General features: G+C 36.6%; 1 protein-coding gene across 3 annotated transcripts; it reads right to left on the reverse strand.

The window, feature by feature from the left end:
* Positions 1-12,107, reverse strand: im:7151449 (complement factor H). 3 transcript variants are annotated; one of them, XM_053232026.1, is made up of 15 exons: positions 11,737-12,107; positions 10,792-10,931; positions 9,333-9,518; positions 8,658-8,757; positions 8,476-8,546; positions 8,165-8,347; positions 6,705-6,890; positions 6,037-6,136; positions 5,855-5,925; positions 5,544-5,726; positions 4,146-4,181; positions 2,631-2,684; positions 1,582-1,621; positions 356-440; positions 1-120 (listed from the first exon to the last, which is right to left on the reverse strand). In XM_053232026.1, exons 3-15 carry the CDS (start codon positions 9,463-9,465, stop codon positions 112-114), a joined length of 1,251 nt encoding a protein of 416 aa, XP_053088001.1. In that variant the 5' UTR covers positions 9,466-9,518; positions 10,792-10,931; positions 11,737-12,107; the 3' UTR covers positions 1-111. The 3 variants fall into 3 exon arrangements, with proteins under 3 accessions (XP_053088001.1, XP_053088000.1, XP_034153642.2); XM_053232025.1 differs by lacking the exon at positions 10,792-10,931 and having other exon boundaries at positions 2,631-2,681; XM_034297751.2 differs by lacking the exon at positions 10,792-10,931.
* Between the last annotated feature and the right edge of the window lie 9,561 nt (positions 12,108-21,668).

Raw genomic sequence — 21,668 nt, forward strand, 5'->3', positions numbered from 1 at the left:
AATAGTTAGAATAATGTGTGAATAAAACATTTTGGTCACTTTACAGAGGTAATACTGTGCTCCTGGCCACTGCATGGATCAGAAGCAGATCAGCAGGCAGGAGCAATGCGATTACGGGGCCTGTGTTTGGGAGGAAGAAGAAAACACAGGCTTAGGCAGTCATCTTACTGTAGCATACATATTTCAACATTTTACAACAGAACTAGAAGATGTTAAAAATTTATTACTACTATTAATTAAACTACTAAATTATTACACAAGCCTATTAAGCATAGCAAAACTCTAAACTAAAGAAAATGTCAGAATAAGAAGGTCGAAACTGAGTTTCAGTCAGGTTAGAGATCTTAGTAGGTACCTTGGATTGGACCCGGATGTTGGAGTAACAGTTTTCTTGCATTAATGCTTCTTTTTTCCTCATTTCTTCCCCAGTGTCATATGATCTATGTAGCATCACCAGATAATGAGATACAATCAACATCATCCACTTGCCTTGCTTTAGTATTTTGTATAAACCAACTTAGAACTGCCTGTTTTGCAATTAGTATGGGGCTAAATATGTTTTATGTAATTAAACAAAGCAGTGTTAATTTCGTAATACTGTTAGCATCATATAACACGCACAATATGACCTCATGTCTGTATTTTGTGGTCCTGCCCATTTCCTCTGGGTGTTAGTCAGCCAGCAGTCATCACTGTAAACCTATATTACCTAATCGACCATTCCTGCTATGTGAAATCAGCAACCATCTCTTTTCAAATGCAGTTCAAATAGCATTACTGTGAAGTTCGGTTCACTTTGAGGAGGACACAAACTGTTCAGCCGTATAAACTAGCTTTTTATACATAACATATACTGTATACTATGTAATAGAGTATATAATATGGACTGTCCTTCCTATTTGGGTGATGTGTCACAGTGCAGTCAAGCCATATAATGCAGAACCACTTCTGCTTGGTAGAAACTCTCCTCCCTTATCTGGCTGACTTTCTATGCAGGTAAAGCATATTTTCAAAATGTGTTGTGTTCTGAATAATGCTAGTTAATCTTCAGCATTCAGCTGATATGTATATACACACCATTTTAATGTTTAACCTATTTATTTATTTATTTAGCTATTATACTAAATATTGTAATAGTGTATTACAGAAACATTTACAGTATGGATATAGGTTATATCAGGACGATATATCCTTCAACGGAAAAAAGGGGGGATTTGCTGACATCCTCAAAATCAGGAAAGGCAAAAATCCCAAAATTCCATACTCTGTCCTGCCGTTCCTGTAATTTTCCACTTTCTTAAACAATAAACAGTAATCTGAGAACCCTAAAAAGTATTCAAACATGATGCTGACTGTCTGTGTGGCTGAATAACGCAGGGTCAGTAATGCATGTCCAGCTTTCTTCATAATCTATCTCAAAGTACAAGGCAAAGAAATAAGATAAGAATAGACAAAGAAAAAAGTAGTTTGCTTAGAATAGATTCAAGGTCAGCAGCAGCATTTTACACATGCAGAAATTTAGTGGGCTAATTAATTCAGCATACTAGTTGTTAAAAAAGCCTTGATAAATGATGTGCTTACCCTTTTCGTTTCTGGTAACGCTGTACAAGGCACCATATTACTAGGGAAATAAGAGTTATGAAAAGTGATATATTACTGATTTGCCCAATATAGTGATCTCCATAAAAATAAGCAAAATTTATTCTGTAAAATAAACCTTACATACAATTCCAGTCAAACAATCAGACAAAATATTTATCTTTGTTTAAAAAAAAGGATTCTCACTTAAATAACTTAAATAACTTAAAGTAATAGAATTTTCTCTCAACATTACATGCACGAAAAAACAAGCATCAAAAAAAAAAAAAAGGTTGTTGACCTGTACAAACCAGGTAATGATACAAAATATACACAAGTAGTTAAAATACTATTAAGCACAGTTAGGACCATAACAAAAAGTTTCACATTCCAGAAACAGTTGGAAAATTGCCAGAAATTGGACCCTTGACACATATGTGACACATTGGACACATAGTGAGGAGGATGGTGAAAGAGGCAAAAAACAGAGTGGCCCAAAAACACTGACAGAGAACACACTCAGTAGATCACAATTTCCTACTGCCTAATGTAACAAGATAAAGTCTAAAGTCTAAAATTAGGCCTTGAGTAAGAATGTATTAGAGAACTAATAAGAGGATCAGTTCATCTCTATTTTTTTGTAAAAACCTACACCAAATAACCTAGAGCTTTACAAAATACACCTGAGAAAACAGACTGCTGTATTCCTATTTCCTATCTATACTTCCTATATCATCACATTAAGATATTTTTCTTGTAACTACTAAATATTAGTATTATATAATAATACTAAAAATGGTACAAAAACATTTCAAGAAGTATTAAAGCTTTATGTCAGAAAATGTATAATAAATAAATAAATATGCATGTATGTATGTATGTATGTATAGTGTGTGAAAAGTGACCCTAACTACTGTGTCACTTCTGTTCATTGGTTCAGTGGCCACTGCATTTTACATTTTTTTCTTCAGTTTAAAATGGATAAGTCTCTCATACTTGCAGACACTCATGACTTTGACATTATTTCAAGAAAGATAAAAGAAAAAACTCACAAATAACAATGGCTATGGCTGCAGCCAATATGGCAGTCAATCCAATAACAACTGCTGGAAAAAGAAATCCAGTAATGAGAGGAATAATAATAATAATAATAATAATAATAATAATAATGCATTTTAGTTTATTTTCAAAATAGCAACATGCATGTTTTTTTTCTCACATAAAACCCACTACCTGCTGTACCAATTAGCTATAGTAGTAACGACAGTCCCCACATATTGTAATGTAAGTATTGGAACGGCAAGGCTAATTTTTTTTTTCTGTACACTGAAGACATTTGGGTTTGAGATCAAAAGATGAATATGAGATAACAGATCAGAATTCCATCTAGATGTGTTAAACAGATTAGAACATGGCACCTTTGGTGGGTGACCACCGAATTTTTAGGTGAGCAAAAGCATAGGAACAGACAGTCTTAAAATTAATTAAAATAAATAAGAATAATATTGGTTGCATATCCCATGCATGCATTAATTGCATCAAGCCGGTGACCCACTGACATCACGAAACTGTTGCATTCTTCTTTTGTGATGATTTTACAGGGTTGTACCACAGCTTTTTTCAGCTGTTGTTTGTTTTGGGGTTTTCTCCCTTCAGTCTTCTCTTCAGGAGGTGAAATGCATGGTCAATTGGATGCTCAATTAAGGTCTGGTGACTGATATGGCTAAGAGTCTAAAAGTCTACAGTCTAAAAACTTCTGCTTTTTTTCCCTGATGGTCTTTTGTTGTGTTGGCAGTGTGTTTTGGCTCATTGTCTTGCTGCATGATGAAGTTTCTCTCAATTAAATGAATTTCTCCGTAAACTGGCAGACAGATTGTTTCTGTAGACTTTTGAATTCATTACACACCACCATGAGTTACATCATCAATAAAGATTAGTGAGCCCATTCCAGAAGTAGCCATGCAAGCCCAAGCCATGACACTACCTCCACCATGCTTGACTAGAGAGCTCGTATGTTTTGGATTATGAACAGATCCTTACTTTCTCCACACTTTGCCCTGCAATCTTGGTTCCAGAACTTTTGTGACTCATCTCTGCATTTCTTTGCAAATTCCAGTTTGGCCTTCCGATTCTTACTGTTTATGAGTGCTTGTTTATGAGTGCTTTGCATCGTGTGGTATGGCTTCTATATTTCTGCCCTTGTAATCTTCTTCAACTGTGATACCTTCACCCCTGCTCTGTGGAGGTTGTTGGTGATGTCACTGACTGCTGTTTTGGGGGTACTCTTCACAGGTCTCACAATGATTCTGTCATCAACTGCTGTTGTTTTCCTTGGTCGACCGGTTTGAAGTCTGGTTGTTAGTACACGAGTGGCCATGTTCTACATTGTTTAACACATCTAGATGTAAATATCAGGAAATGAATATCTTTGATCTCAAACCCAGATGTGTTCAGTGTATAGCAAAAATAAAAGAATTGGCCTTGTTGTTCCAATACTTTTGGAGGGGACTGTATAAAAGATGTCCCTGAGGACAGCATAGTCAGAATTTAATATGGTAGAAACTCACAGTATGTTGAAAAATATCTCTCATGGCCTTGTCTCTCTAGGGAAAAAACACAACGACAACAAATTATATCGTTCAACAAGACACCTGAAACTACCTGAAAAAATACCTTGCAAGTCTACTTTCTGTCTGCTTGTAAGTGGGGGTTAATCAGCTTGCATAGTGTTGGACATAGAAGAACCAGCTGAAATATGTCATGTCAACGCCGGAAGTGGCATTGCTCTCCAGGTCCCGAAACACAGAGCAGCCTACAAACATGGCCACCGAACACAACTCCCAGAGTACAACGCAGCTTATAAACATGGCCGCCGAAGACTAAAACACCCAGCCATCACCAGCTCTCTCATATTCACATTCACTATCTTTCCGATTGCACACACCTGGACTCAATTACCCAATCACCTTCACAGTATATAAGGACTCTCAATTCACACACACATTGCAAAGTATACGCTCAGTGTTATGTACCTGTCTATACCAAGCGTATATCTTTAAGCTATTTTGTTTATGGTTACGACTATGTTTCTGATTAATGTCTTTGTCTCTTGCCCAAGCAACTCTGTTTGCACATCGCCTGACTTGTGCTTGTGTTGACCTTGACCTTCTTGTTTTGGATTTGTTTGTCTCTGCAATTAAAAAAGAAACTTAAACTACACCTGTCAGCATCTCTGCCCCTGAGGAAATATTAACCTTGTAAGCTGGTTTGGGTAATACTGGGAATGAAGCTGGGGGAAATGTTATTGGCATGACTATTATAAATGTGTAATAAATGCTACTTCATCCAGCCACTCTTCTTACACTCAGCCCTGGACATGGCCTTCATTCTGTATTCGTACTGACACTCAGATGTGGTCTCACTTTTACAGATGTAGGGAGAGTGTTTCTTTAATCTGCTCTGCAAAGTGAATTCGTGAAGCTGAGCTCTGAATGTAAAAGTCATAAGGTATCCTGATCATGGAAAATCAACATTATTAAGGAAATGAAGCAAACATATAGCGTCAGACGCATTGCTATGACAGAATCACCAGAACTGAAATAAAACTAAATCAGACTAAACAACATAGGAGTTGCTGTGTAAATGTGAACATTTCAGGAGAACAGAGTGATAGAGTCACAACAGCATTCCTGCGGATAATACCTGCACCAGGATTCACAAACTATTACCTATGTAACATGCATTTATAATGCCTAACAGGAATGATATGTCATTGCAATGGTACAGTAGGATAGCAGGCTTCTGCTTTCTGCTAACAGAATCCAATTTTTCTGAATCCAGTAAATACCTTTCCTACCAGATACGCAAATGGAAAACAGTCCACTAACATGTTACTCTGATTCTTGTTTCTATTCTTACACATTTTTCTTGACAAGAACTAAAGTGAAAACAAAATAAATTTTTACCTTGGCACTGTGGAAGTGAACTGTAATTCCCATTTTCCTGACAAACAACAGATCTGTTGCCTACAAGAGTGTATTTGTCCTCACAGCTGTATTCAATGACATCTCCAAATCCGATGATCTCCTTGGCTGGTTCACTGACTATAACAGAGTGAGGAATCTCAGGAAGCTTCCCACAGGTGACCACTACAAAACAACAACAAAACAGTACAGTTATGGTGGAAATTTCAGGCTTAGTCTAAAAGCTACTCCAGTTTATGTAGTAAAATCTTCAGGTATATACAGCTGACTTGGTTGGAGTTGCTTGAACTTACACAGACACTGTGACCTTCCACCCCAGCCATTTGCATGACACTGCCTATAGCTGGAACCCTGAAGGTAATATCTGGAAAAAGTCCATTTATACTGATTAAAACCAGGACACTGGCTATGTTGTCCCTTTTTATAGAATTACAGATATGTTATCTTGAAGACAGTAAGATGAGAAAACACTCACCCACGGTCACAAACTGGTCTGATGTATGCACCAAACAATGTGTCAGTGAGGATGTGATAATTCATATTAGGGGTTGATCTAGGAAGACCACAGTCTTTTTCTGAAAGAAATTTTAAAAGTCAGACATAAAATGGGCTGAATTACCATATTTAATATTTAATACAAAAAGAAAATCACTGTGTGGTAATGTCAACCCCATATCAGCTTTTGTTACAGCACAGTATCTGCTACAAACTCTATGTTTTTCTAAGATGAGGATATAACATAGTAGAAGCAGTCTCCCTTATTTATTTATTTATTCATTCGTTCATTCATTCTGCCCTCCTACTAATAAATATAGCCCATTATTAATTCGTATCAGCATCTTACAATCAAACTTTAGTAATTGTTGTTTTTTGCAATCTCATCACATTACTGGCTATCCAACTCTGTACCTAAATATAGACCTACTTGTTTGGCTGGACATCAAGTAAAGTCAAGTAAGCTTTAAAGTTTAATTCTTTAATTTATTTTCTCTGTTTAGTTATGTTTTAAAGTACCCTTTGAAGTACTGTTTAAAAAAGGTATTGTGTAAATTAGTTGTTGACATCAATACAAAATTAAGAGCGTTGCTATTTTTCTATTATGACGCATTATGTATGAAACATAATGAAAAAAAGTTGATTTACTTTTACAAGTCAGCTCCTGTTTGCTCCATTCACCACTGACACACTGAATGGTGTTAGAGCCTTGCACCACCACATAGCCAGTAGCACACTTCAGAGTGACTTCAGATCCATCAGGAAAATTATTTTTCAGCATAGCAGATTCAGTTAACAGCACGTTACCCTCCGGGACAGGTCTCGGACATTCACCTGTTCAACAAAACAACACACACTCAAGGTCAAGCACATTCTCTACTCCCTGTTAGTTACTACTGGTGTAAATAAGAAACTGACAGAGTAATATCAGTCCCTTAGCAACAAATAAATTAATTTTGCCAGCTCATTGATTTTGTGATGGACGAGTGAGACAGCAAACAGCGAGAAGCAGTTAGCCAATTTGCTGTTGGTTACTTACTAGGTACTGAGTTACACTTTCAGAATAAGAGCCCAACACAATCATTTTAAAAATAATATTCAGCTCAATACATCTGAGACCAAAATGTCCAAGCACAATTATTATAATAACTAGGATTTTGGTCAGTTGAATTTAACAGAACATCAGTTATGTTCCAAAATTTAAATATTATTAAGAACAAGGTAATAAGGTTAAACAAAAGTATAAACCTCAAAATCTAGTGTATCATACTCACTGACTGTAGTAATCAGTTAACAGACATTATTAATTTAGTATCCTGCTAATTACACCACAAACATAAATGGCACAATCACTGTACACTTCAAAATGTCAACACTAAGCAGAACTTTTGTCAATGTCAGCTACTTAAGTAGCAAAATGCTTGGATTGTTTTCTGCTTCGTTTGTATCCATCTATTCTTAAAGCAACTGTAAATTGTGCAACTCTTCATCCGGCCACTCTTCTTACACTCAGCCCTGGACATGGCCTTCATTCTGTATTCGTACTGACACTCAGATGTGGTCTCACTTTTACAGATGTAGGGAGAGTGTTTTTTTTAATCTGCTCTGCAAAGTGAATTTGTGAAGCTGAGCTCTGAATGTAAAAGTCATAAGGTATCCTGATCATGGAAAATCAACATTAAGGAAATGAAGCAAACATATAGCGTCAGACGCATTGCTATGACAGAATCACCAGAACTGAAATAAAACTAAATCAGACTAAACAACATAGGAGTTGCTGTGTAAATGTGAACATTTCAGGAGAACAGAGTGATAGAGTCACAACAGCATTCCTGCGGATAATACCTGCACCAGGATTCACAAACTATTACCTATGTAACATGCATTTATAATGCCTAACAGGAATGATATGTCATTGCAATGGTACAGTAGGATAGCGGGCTTCTGCTTTCTGCTAACAGAATCCAATTTTTCTGAATCCAGTAAATACCTTTCCTACCAGATACACAAACGGAAAACAGTCCACTAACATGTTACTCTGATTCTTGTTTCTATTCTTACACATTTTTCTTGACAAGAACTAAAGTGAAAACAAAATAAATTTTTACCTTGGCACTGTGGAAGTGAACTGTAATTCCCATTTTCCTGACAAACAACAGATCTGTTGCCTACAAGAGTGTATTTGTCCTCACAGCTGTATTCAATGACATCTCCAAATCCGATGATCTCCTTGGCTGGTTCACTGACTATAACAGAGTGAGGAATCTCAGGAAGCTTCCCACAGGTGACCACTACAAAACAACAACAAAACAGTACAGTTATGGTGGAAATTTCAGGCTTAGTCTAAAAGCTACTCCAGTTTATGTAGTAAAATCTTCAGGTATATACAGCTGACTTGGTTGGAGTTGCTTGAACTTACACAGACACTGTGACCTTCCACCCCAGCCATTTGCATGACACTGCCTATAGCTGGAACCCTGAAGGTAATATCTGGAAAAAGTCCATTTATACTGATTAAAACCAGGACACTGGGTATGTTGTCCCTTTTTATAGAATTACAGATATGTTATCTTGAAGACAGTAAGATGAGAAAACACTCACCCACGGTCACAAACTGGTCTGATGTATGCACCAAACAATGTGTCAGTGGGGATGTGATAATTCATATTAGGGGTTGATCTAGGAAGACCACAGTCTTTTTCTGAAAAAAATTTTAAAAGTCAGACATAAAATGGGCTGAATTACCATATTTAATATTTAATACAAAAAGAAAATCACTGTGTGGTAATGTCAACCCCATATCAGCTTTTGTTACAGCACAGTATCTGCTACAAACTCTATGTTTTTCTAAGATGAGGATATAACACAGTAGAAGCAGTCTCTCTTATTTATTTATTTATTTATTTATTTATTCATTCATTCATTCTGCCCTCCTACTAATAAATATAGCCCATTATTAATTCGTATCAGCATCTTACAATCAAACTTTAGTAATTGTTGTTTTTGCAATCTCATCACATTACTGGCTATCCAACTCTGTACCTAAATATAGACCTACTTGTTTGGCTGGACATCAAGTAAAGTCAAGTAAGCTTTAAAGTTTAATTCTTTAATTTATTTTCTCTGTTTAGTTATGTTTTAAAGTACCCTTTGAAGTACTGTTTAAAAAAGGTATTGTGTAAATTAGTTGTTGACATCAATACAAAATTAAGAGCGTTGCTATTTTACTATTATGACGCATTATGTATGAAACATAATGAAAAAAAGTTGATTTACTTTTACAAGTCAGCTCCTGTTTGCTCCATTCACCACTGACACACTGAATGGTGTTAGAGCCTTGCACCACCACATAGCCAGTAGCACACTTCAGAGTGACTTCAGATCCATCAGGAAAATTATTTTTCAGCATAGCAGATTCAGTTAACAGCACGTTACCCTCCGGGACAGGTCTCGGACATTCACCTGTTCAACAAAACAACACACACTCAAGGTCAAGCACATTCTCTACTCCCTGTTAGTTACTACTGGTGTAAATAAGAAACTGACAGAGTAATATCAGTCCCTTAGCAACAAATAAATTAATTTTGCCAGCTCATTGATTTTGTGATGGACGAGTGAGACAGCAAACAGCGAGAAGCAGTTAGCCAATTTGCTGTTGGTTACTTACTAGGTACTGAGTTACACTTTCAGAATAAGAGCCCAACACAATCATTTTAAAAATAATGTTCAGCTCAATACATCTGAGACCAAAATGTCCAAGCACAATTATTATAATAACTAGGATTTTGGTCAGTTGAATTTAACAGAACATCAGTCATGTTCCAAAATTGAAATATTATTAAGAACAAGGTAATAAGGTTAAACAAAAGTATAAACCTCAAAACCTAGTGTATCATACTCACTGACTGTAGTAATCAGTTAACAGACATTATTAATTTAGTATCCTGCTAATTACACCACAAACATAAATGGCACAATCACTGTACACTTCAAAATGTCAACACTAAGCAGAACTTTTGTCAATGTCAGCTACTTAAGTAGCAAAATGCTTGGATTGTTTTCTGCTTCGTTTGTATCCATCTATTCTTAAAGCAACTGTAAATTGTGCAACTCTTCATCCGGCCACTCTTCTTACACTCAGCCCTGGACATGGCCTTCATTCTGTATTCGTACTGACACTCAGATGTGGTCTCACTTTTACAGATGTAGGGAGAGTGTTTTTTTAATCTGCTCTGCAAAGTGAATTCGTGAAGCTGAGCTCTGAATGTAAAAGTCATAAGGAATCCTGATCATGGAAAATCAACATTAAGGAAATGAAGCAAACATATAGCGTCAGACGCATTGCTATGACAGAATCACCAGAACTGAAATAAAACTAAATCAGACTAAACAACATAGGAGTTGCTGTGTAAATGTGAACATTTCAGGAGAACAGAGTGATAGAGTCACAACAGCATTCCTGCAGATAATACCTGCACCAGGATTCACAAACTATTACCTATGTAACATGCATTTATAATGCCTAACAGGAATGATATGTCATTGCAATGGTACAGTAGGATAGCAGGCTTCTGCTTTCTGCTAACAGAATCCACTTTTTCTGAATCCAGTAAATACCTTTCCTACCAGATACGCAAATGGAAAACAGTCCACTAACATGTTACTCTGATTCTTGTTTCTATTCTTACACATTTTTCTTGACAAGAACTAAAGTGAAAACAAAATAAATTTTTACCTTGGCACTGTGGAAGTGAACTGTAATTCCCATTTTCCTGACAAACAACAGATCTGTTGCCTACAAGAGTGTATTTGTCCTCACAGCTGTATTCAATGACATCTCCAAATCCGATGATCTCAAGTTAACAGGACGTTACCCTCCATAAATAAACGGATAAACAAACAAATAAATAAATAAAAATAAAATAAAATAAACCATCCCAGAAATTCTAATGGTTAACACTACAAATAGCACTACAAACCATCAGCTAACCATTAAAAGCATTTCTATTACCATTATTGGTCCTTAATGTTATCCACTAGACATAACATGCCACTAACAGAAGGCAACAAATTACCAGTAGAGACCCCCATTACAGATTCCATTAAAACCTATACAATTCCCATTATAACCATTAAAACCATTACAAATTCTATGAGGGTTTTTTTTTTTTTTTGAGCAGGGAAGGTCAAGCACATTCTCTACTGTTTGTTAGTTAGTACTGGTGTAGATAAGAACCTGGCAGCACAATATCACTTCCTTGGCAACAGTGAACACATGAATATTGCCTGGCTTGTTGAGCTTGTGACGGAGGAGCGAGACAGCAAAGCGCGAGAGGCAGTTAGCCAGGTTGCTGTTGGCTAGTTACTAGGTACTGAGTTACAAAAAAAAAGAAAAATGGTGATAAACAGTAGCATGTCCCGCTTGGGTGGTATCTTCAAGCACACACCAAGGCAACAAAAGGCAACTACAGACCAAATATGTACATTAAATCTTGTTTTCCGTACACTATATCCCCATATCCAGGTTAAACACTGGCTACACAACAGCGACAAGGAACCCAACAGTTTAGTACTGTAGTAAACAGGTTTGTTTTGTTTTGTTTTTGCTTTAATAGTCCAAGTATCCCTCATAAACACATAACAACTAGCACAGAGTCGAATTTAGCTCAATTAAACTTACCAGCTTTTCCCCTGGACACAAAAGCCAGCAAGAACAACAGCAGTGTCCACAAGCTCATCTTCACCCTCATCAGTTATCCAGAGAATCTTCAATAATAAATAAATAAATAAATAAAATAGTCTCGGAATGTTGCCGTCTTGAGGTGAAAACTAAAGAGCGCAGAATAAGGTTAATAGTCCGACATGAAGTTTCCTCAGTAATGTTTCCAGTAAAACAAGTTGCTGAATATAATCCTGTTCATTAAAGTTTATGGAGCTTTCGCTGTAATCCACTCGTCTGTAGACTACCTCTCATCAGAGTATTCGCCTTAATATTGCCGGGTTGTTCCGGTTTTTCAGACACCCACCCACCCATCCACACACACACACACACACACACACACACACACCCCTCGTCTAAGATAGTCTGGTCTGAAAGTTTTCGCTTAGCAGGCACAGTCATCTGGAGGGGTGGGGCTCGGACTGGAGTCACGCCCTGGGGCATAGTGCACTAGCTAGGGTGTAGATACTGCCATTTCATCCAAAGTACTGCACTGTTGTAGGAAGTCACTAGGAAATTCAGTCGTAACCCTGGAAAACTTTAGCTTTGTTAACAACACCATGTTCAATTCGCTTGTATTTAGAGAGCTTAACAGTACAGCTTTACAGAAATTAGATCCCTAAAGAGCAAGACAGAGGTGACAGTGGCAAGGAAAAACTCCCTGAGAGGACATGAGGAAGGACCCTGGAGAGGAACTGGCCTTAAAAATAACCTGTCCTTTTCAGGGTGACCACAGAAAGTGGGATTGTAAATCCTTACTCTTCCACAAATGTATACGATCAAAAGATGTGATCAAACAGTGCTGAAAGATGTTCAGTATGAGGTTATTTAGAGGTTTGGAATAAACAGGATAGTGTGTATGACTGCAGCAGCAGTTCTTGGTTACAAGTCGACAGTGTGAGATTATTCACTGAAGCAAGTGTGATACTCGTTCATGTTTTAGTGCACCTGTGGGAGTCTCTGTTTGAACTGAAAGTATGAATAGGTGATTGCGTGTTAGACGCTTGGATTATTTCCAGAAATTTCTTTTGTGTGAAAGGTAGCACAGGATTTATGCTTACTTGTTTTGTTAATGATCAACTGGAGTTTGTCTGTTCTGTCTGCAAGTGACAAAAGACAATGAGAATAAATTGCCTAGCAAAAAAAAAAAAAAAAAACAGAGATGGTTCATTTACATCACCATCATGTCAATAAGAATATCACAAACTAAGGATGTGCCAATCCAACTTTTTTTTTTCATATGATACTGATTGAACTGATAGATGATACCTTTCCTGTACTGACATCCTCCAGTAAAGCTGCCTCTCGTAGAGTTGGGTAATATTTTTACATTCAAGATCTCGTTTGTGTCTGTAAAAACAACCTATAATCATAAAATATATTAGCGAATCAGACTGGAATATGTCAAATATGACTTACATGCTGTTTCGGGCATTATTTAAATCTCCAGCTGAGTTTAAGCACTGAGTTAGCCTGACTCATTCTCAGGGTGTTCCTCGTCTGGCGGTGGCTTCACTGAGGGTGATCATTTTTTTCCAACCACACTGCACTACTAACAGATGAAAATGAATAGTCTGGAAACAGTCATAACATTTCTCTTCTACTTGCTCTTTTTTTAATTTAATGGTGAATAGATCTTCTTTGTTACTGTAAAAATAAAAAAGAAGAACCCACAAAAGTTATTTCAGTTTAAAATACAGGACATCCCTTTAAAGAGTCTCTTTGGTTAGGAGAATGGCTGGGTAGTTCCTATAAATCTCAGGGTTTTGTAGTATGATAATAGTACTATGTAATAATTTGTAATAATATGTATTAATATGATAATCCTCATGGTTCCCAGTTTGTGTAGCACTGGGAAAGAGTAATGTCACAAAATATAGATCCATTAGCTGTGTGGGCCTATATTAATTAGCTCCAGTGTACACCAAACATAGAAATAAGACAATATTGATGCCAAAAACTGAGCAATATTTTAATGTATTTTTCCTTGAACGAGAGCAGGGCTTAGCCCTGCTAGCCCATTTAAACCAGCCATCACTGGTTCCATATATTACATTTTGGAAACTTAGACCATTTATGTACCTCATGTAACTAATAGTTGGGAGTTACTGCAAAAGAGAAATTTCATGAGTATGTGGTTTTAATCACTATAGTAACACCTCCAAAATATATGAGCACACACGGTGAATAAAAAGGGAGTTCCTCAAGATTCCTCTCTCATAACAGCAAGTCCTTATCATAGCATAATCATGTAAGCAATTAGATTATGAGTTACTTTTACTGTATTTTGTCCTCCCTTTTCACAGCAATCACCACCTTTTGTCTTTCACTCTCATCTTTATGTAAACACTTGCCTCATTCCAAGGTGCTGATGTCAGTAAGACAAGCGGCAAAGGCACTTAAGCCTTTTACACTCTTTTTACAACACATTCCTTCTCTAATGACTGGAAAACTAGACATATTTTGAAGAGCTATATTAAAGCATGTTTGCCATGTGTGTTTTGGCCTTATCATAGCCAAATAGTCAAATATGAGCACCCCACCCATCCTGATTTCTCTGAGAGAGGGAGATAGTGGGTCTTAGATCACTGCTCCATTGGCTCACATGTACATGGTGTTGTCTGTAAGCTGACAAGCCCACCGAGCCTACCAAAATTAAATACAAGCCTGAAAACATTGTAAATTTCATATATCATTTCATATATCATTTTTGAGTGAAAGATTTTTTGATTAATAAGTGTACGCTTTACTGAAAGCAAATTATTATTATTATTATTATTATTATTATTATTATTATTATTATTATTACTATTATTATTATTATTATTATTATTATTATTAATTTCAAGTACATGCATTTAAGTTCAAAGGAAAAAAGAATGTGTGTGTGTGTGTGTGTGTGTGTGTGTGTGTGTGTGTGTGTGTGTGTATTACTCAATGGTGACCCCTGCTGGCTCCACAGCTCCCTGTTGTTCTCTCTTGGTTTTGTGTGTGCCTGTGTGATGTCTTTTTGTTGAAATTAACTTTCCCCAGTTCCACAAATCAAGAGCCTTTTTGTCTGTTTAACCATTCACCTCCATGACATTGATAACATGTTATAAAAAAGCCAATGTGCCAACACTTCCAACACTGAAGCAGCTGTGAAATTTAACCCATTGTATGCCTTGTAATACTCCACCTCAAACAGACTGACATGCAGTGATGGGAAATAAGTATTCAGATACTTTTGTTTTTGTTATTTAACCAGTGTTTTTGTTATTTCATCTACTTAAAATACATATTATACACAGTGCATTTAATGCACTTCCTTTGCATACATGTGTGTGTGCATGTGTAAATATTATGTAATATAAATGCTGTAGAAAATGTTCTTATGCAAATTGCACTTGGTGTCATTAAAAAATACATTGCCATTGGTTAGTAGGATTTCATGCAACAAGTAGCAATCATTCTGAAGGTGATAATATGTACAGGGAAATTTCATGGAACCACAACTAATCATCCCTGGGCAGGTGCACCACGCAAGATTTCACAACATGCTCTCAGACTAATGATAAGGAATGTAAGAAAGAAGCCAGCAGTCAGTTGCAAAGAGTTGAAGGATGACTCCAGTTTTGCATGGAGTGATGTATTGCAGTTCATTGCTTATTGCTCTCTGTGTAACTGTTGTTCCTGATGCTTTTTAGAGTGACTTCAGATCCATCAGGAAAATTATTTTTTTAGAATAGTAAGCTTTAACACAACACTACCCTCCAGGACAGGTTCATGACATTCACCTGTTCAACAACACAGCACACACTCAAGAACAAGCACATAATCTATTGCCTGTTAGACACTACTGGTGTAGATCAGAAACTGGCCTCATAATATCAGTCCCTTGGCAGTTAGACAAATTGCTCCTGGTTAATTGTTAGGTTTTGAGTTATACTCTCAGAAAAAAAGGATAATAAACTGTACTATCCCTTGTCACTGGGGTAGTATCCTCAAGTGTACACCATTTGTGCCTTTACTATGTACCTAGAAAAGTGCACATAGTGTACCTTTAGCTTTACTCTAAAAAGCAATCACAGCCTAAATTTGCCTTAAATCTTTTTAAAAGTACACTATAGTCACATTTCCAGGTGAAAGATACAGTACATATGTGTGAAATGCAAGTGAAATTAGACTTTTTTGAAATTTTTATTTGTGCATTCACAAAAATGTTTTTAGAACTGTAAAAACTTACTACACATTTGCAAATTACATCAGCACACAAATCTCTTCTTACATATTCACAAAATTCAATTTACATGGTCAAACATGGTCAATACATACAAAAAAAAATTTTCACATGCACACAAACATACAATTGGCTAAAAATGTTCTATGAAAATGCAAATTCGAAAACATTATGACAATTTTTTTTAATCATTGTACGCTACAAAATCGCAAAGCTAACCAGAACTTTTTTCATTAAGTAGCAAATCACTTGCATTGTATTCTGCATCATTTGTATAGTATTTCTCTTATTAAAGCAACTACAAAGTGTGCAAATAATAATGTGTTATAAATGCTAACCCTTGATCCAGCCACTATTCTTACACACAACCCTGGACATGCCCTTCATTCTGTACACTGACAGGCACTCAAATGTGGTCTCACTTTTACAGATATATGGGGAGGGTTTTTTAAACTGACCAGAAAAGTGAATTTTTTTAGGTAGGCACTGAACAAAAACTCATAAGGAATCCTGATCATGGAAAACAATTGTTAAGCCACCAAATTTTATCAGATCAGATAAGTGGTAGTGTGCACATGGTTTTCATAAAAGCACAGGAGAACAGAATGATAGAGTCACAACAGCATTCCTGCGGATAATACCTGCACCAGCAATCACAAACTATTACCTATGTAACATGTATTTATAATGCCTAACAGGAATGTCATGTCATTGTCATGGTATAGTAGGATAGCAGGATTTCACTTTCTACTAACAGAATCCACTTTTTCTGAATCCAGTAAATACCTTTCCTACCAGATACGCAAACAGAAAACAGTCCATTAATATGTTACTCTGATTCTTGTTTCCTTTCTTCCATATTTTTCTTGACAAGAACTAAAGTGAATACAAAATGAACTTTCACTGTGACAATGAACTTCCCATTTCCTTGACAAACAACAGATCTGTTGCCTACAAGAGTGTATTTGTCCTGCCAGCTGTATTCAAGTTCGAGGATCTCCTTGGTTGGATGACTGACTATGATAGAGTGAGCAATCTCAGGAAGCTTCCAACAACAAAAAATACAGTTATGATGGAAATTTCAGTCTTAGTCTTCAAGGCTACTGTTCATGTAGTACAATCTTAAGATGACTTTGTTGGAGTTGCTTGAACGGACACAGGCACTTTGAACTTCCAGTCAAGCTAGTTGCAAGACACAACCTATAGCTGGAACTAGGATATTACTACTGAAGGTAATATCTGGATATAGTCCATTTATACTGGTTAAAACTAGGACACTGGGTATGTTGTCCCTTTTCACAGGGCTACAAATAATTTATTAAATACATAAACTGTCCTTTTTCTTGTCACTGTTGTGGTACCCTTATCCTCTGTATGTTAAATATAAAGAGTGTCTGAAATGTGAGGAACAAATATTAGAGTAAAACTCATATGCTTTGTATTTATTATACAGGAAACTCTGTATATCTTTCACTTGGAAATGTGGATATAATATACATTTAAAAAGATACATTTAAGGCATATAATTGGACTATAATTTACTTTTAGAGTAATAAACAGGACAGTCTTTATGATTACATCAAGTCTACAGTGTAAGATTATCTACTGAAGCAAGGTTGAAACTTGTCCATGCTCATAGTGTACCTGTGGGAGTCCAGATATTGGCAGTGAGAAAAGACATTCAGAATGTTACTTCATTGAGTGTGATCTTTTTTTTTTCCAACCACACTGCTGCAAGGTGAAGGATTCAAGAATGGGATCCATGTGCTGGAGGCATATTATGTGGATTATACATCCGCAAAAAAAAAAAAAAAAAAAAAAAAAAAAACAATGGCAAAAACAGGCATAGCTCAGTATTCATATAGCTCAATATATACCTGCTCTCTCAACTCATATATCAGCAGCTGTGATGTGATCTGGTAAGCCATATTGAGTTAAAGACAGTCGTTATCTTGCTCAAAAATTGTTAGGTTTTAATCTTTTTTTAATTAAAGCTGCTGTGTGGTCTAAAAAGTCACTAAATCTAGCGATGAAGTATCTAAGTCTGCAACACTAGTGTGTGAGTGTCCATGTGCTTTACATGACTGACAGGAAATGAGCAAGACCATATAGGAAGCATCTGAGAAGTTGGGAGAGGCCCTCTGGTGGAGTGGTGGAGAAATGTCCTGGGCAGATGTGACAACTGCACTACTAACAGATACAAAAAGCGCAGGCCAGAAAACGTCTTCTGCTTTCTCCTTTATTGGTTCACAGTTGGTGACTGAGAAAGAGCAATACCACAACAAATACAGTCATGTGGAAAAGAAAGTATACCCAAAAATAAATGAAAAAAAAACAGATTTCAATATGTAGTATTTTTTCCCAAAAAGTAAACCAACATTTGGAAACCAGGTGGTAAAAAATAAGTATACCCTTCCTACTTCTACAATCATTAAGATAGTAATTAGCAGCCAGGTGTTACTAATGGAATGCACAAGGTTAGTTAATCTTCAAGAAGTGTGAATACCTCTATAAAAGCAGTTTGGCATTCTGGAGCACTCAGGTGTGTGTCTACATCATGCCAAGAAGAAAAAACATCAGCCATGACATCAGTTGCAATTGTTGCTTCTCATCAACCTGGGAAGGGTTATAAGGCCATCTCCAAACAATCTGAAATTCACCCTTCTATAGTGAGAAGGATTGTTTACAAATGGAGAGCATTCCAAAAAAGTAGACAGTCTTCCCATGAGTGCGCATACCAGCAAATTCAGTCCAAAGTCAGATCATGTAATGCTCAGAAATATAAACATCTTGTGGTCTACAGGCCTCTGTAAGAACATTAAATGTTTATGTTCATGACTACACAATCACAAAACGACTGAACAAGTATGGCCTTTCATGGAAGGGTGGCAGCACAAATTAGTTTTGCAAAATTGCATCTGATCAAACCACAAAAGTTCTGAAACAATATCCTTTGGACCGTTGAGACCATGGTGGAGATGTTTGGTCATCATGCAGAGCGCCATGCATGGCAAAGTCCAAACACAGCATATCAACACAAACACCTCATACCATCTGTCAAGCATGGTGGTGGAGGGGTGACAATTTGGGCTTGTTTTGCAGCCACATGACCTGGGAAACTTTGTCATTGAGACTATGATGAACTTCACTTTATACTTGAATATTCTTGAGACAAATGTGAGGCCATCTCACCAGCAGATTAACCTTGACAGAAACTGGGTCATGCAACAGGACAATGTTCCCAAGCACACCAGCAATTTGACATCTGAGTTGCTCAAGAAATAAAATTCAAGGTGTTGGAAACTCCAGACCTCAACCTCACTGAGATTCTGTGGCAGGATCTTAAGAGAGCTGTGCATAAACAAATGCCCTCAAACACAGAAGAACTGAAATAATGTTGTAAAGAAGAGTGGACTAAAATTTCTGAGAGAATGATAGACTGATAAACTCCTACAGAAAACGTTTACTTCAAAGTATCGTTGCTAAGGTGGTTCTATGTGGCTTCTGAATGTTGATTTACTTTTTGGAAAAAAAAATGACTACATATTGAAATCTCTTGTGTTTATTTTGTTGTCACCTGAGGTTATTTGTCTGTTCATATTAGTTGGTGAGGATGACACAATTGTTATTTATGCCCTGATAAATAAAAACTTGGAATTTTGAGCCAGCCTAAAATAAATTAGCTCCAGTGTACCAACAAACTTTGGGGGAATTTCACTAAGTGTAATTACAATAGAATGTGTAAATCTAATTCATACATTTCTGTTTTTGTTTTTGTTTTGTTTTTGACAATTTTTATGACCAATCATAGTGCTGTTGTTTGTGGCTCCAAAGCCTTGTTTTTAGGTCCTAATTTTATGTATTTTTCCTTTAAAGAGAGAAGGCTGTAGCCCTGCTAGCTCATTTAGACCAGTCATCACTGGTTTGATATATTTTGGAAAGTTAGACCGTGCTAATTTACCTCATGTAACTAAGCTAATAGTTGGGAATAACTGCATGTTTCAGATTATGTGGCTTTAGTCACTAAAGTAATACCTCTACTGTACATATAAAAAGGATTTCACAGCACAATACATGTACAATTGGGTTCAAAATTTACATACACCTAGGCCTGGGCCATGTGTTTGAGATGCTGCTGGCCTTGTTCCCACACACACTCACACCACCTGGACCAGTTGTCCATTGCGGGTGATTCAGTTGGGTTGATGCTGTGTGGGCTATTAACGTAATTTAGAGTTAATTGGGAGTCCACACATGGCTATAAAAGGGCCAGTGCCTTTTTGCCCTCGAGACCATGGGAAAATCCCAGCAAATCAGCCAAGACGTCGAAAAAAAATTATGTACCTCCAGAAGTCCAGTTCCTCCTTAGGAGCAATTTACAAACAACTGAAGGTGCCACAAGCATCTGTACAAACAATTGTACACACAGGCCACACAGACTCTGCAAGGAAAGATGTTAAGAAAAGAATCATAAATTAAATCCCAAGGATGAGCAAACTTTGGTCTGAAAGGTACAACAAAAACCTAAGACAACAACAAAGGAACTGGTCAAGGAGTTGGAGGCATCAAGTACATCAGGTAAGTATGTACATCCACCATAAAGAGAGTCCTACTTCGCCATAGCCTGAAAGGCTGTCATGCAAGGAAGAAGTCCGTATTCTAAAATGACCAACCTTTTGGAGTGTTCTCTGGTCAGATTAAACAAAATTTGAACGGATTGGCCATAACGATCAGCACTATGTGTGGAGGAAAAAAGTCTGAGGCTTTTAATCAGAGAACACCATCCCAGCTGTGAAGCATGGGGGAGGCAGCGTCATGTTGTAGGGATGTTTTACTGGAAAAGGAGGATTATCTAGAAATATTGAAGCAAACCCTCATGATAGTAGTCAGAAAGTTAAAACCTGGTCAGAACTGGGTCTTCCACTAGGACAATGATCCTAAGAATACCTCCAAAGTTGTAATAAAATGACTTCAAGACAACAAAGTGAAAGTATTGACGTGGCCATCACAAGGCCCTGACCTGAATCCCACAAAAAATTTGCGGACTATACTGAAAAAGCAAGGAGTCCCACAAACCTGACTGAATTACACCAGTTCTGTCAGGAGAAATAATCAAAAATTCCAGCAAATTATTGTGAGAAACTTGTGGAAGGCTACCCCAAGTATTTGATTCAAGCAATTAAAAGGCACCAAAATGTCACCAAATACTAATAAAGTGTATGTAAACTTTTCACCCACTGAAAATCTGATATAGTACATAGAAGCTGAAATGCATAAATCTGTCTATAAGCTATTAGTTTGAAATAACTTCTTATGGAAATAAAATAGATACCCTGATTTACAATGCAGCTGTATAGTAACATGAAAAGGATTTGTTTAAAAAAGATTGAGCTTGAATGTCAAGTAAGCAATAGTATAGTAGGACCTCCAATGTGTATGAAAACACATTATATATATATATATATATATATATATATATATATATATATATATATATATATATATATATATATATATATATATATATATAAGCAGTTCCTCAAGAAGAAGTTGGGGGGGGGTTAGGTCACATTGATAGCCGTTTGCATAATTGTGAATTGTGAATCAGTGTACAAAACATTACAGTGTATTTTCAGACCATAATCATAATTGCCTTCATGGTTTAAACAAGTCC

The sequence above is a fragment of the Pangasianodon hypophthalmus genome, chromosome 2 (assembly GCF_027358585.1).
Source record: "Pangasianodon hypophthalmus isolate fPanHyp1 chromosome 2, fPanHyp1.pri, whole genome shotgun sequence".
In the NCBI taxonomy this organism is placed as follows: Eukaryota; Metazoa; Chordata; class Actinopteri; order Siluriformes; family Pangasiidae; genus Pangasianodon; species Pangasianodon hypophthalmus.

Coding starts and splice junctions, on each gene's coding strand:
- im:7151449 (XM_034297751.2), bottom strand. CDS start 11,806: ATGAGGGTGAAGATGAGCTTGTGGACACTGCTGTTGTTCTTGCTGGCT. Junction 6,891..8,164: donor TTCACTTCCACAGTGCCAAG/GTAAAAATTTAT, acceptor TTTGTTGAACAG/GTGAATGTCCGAGACCTGTC. Junction 2,685..4,145: donor GAGATATTTTTCAACATACT/GTGAGTTTCTAC, acceptor TTCTTTTTCCAG/CAGTTGTTATTGGATTGACT.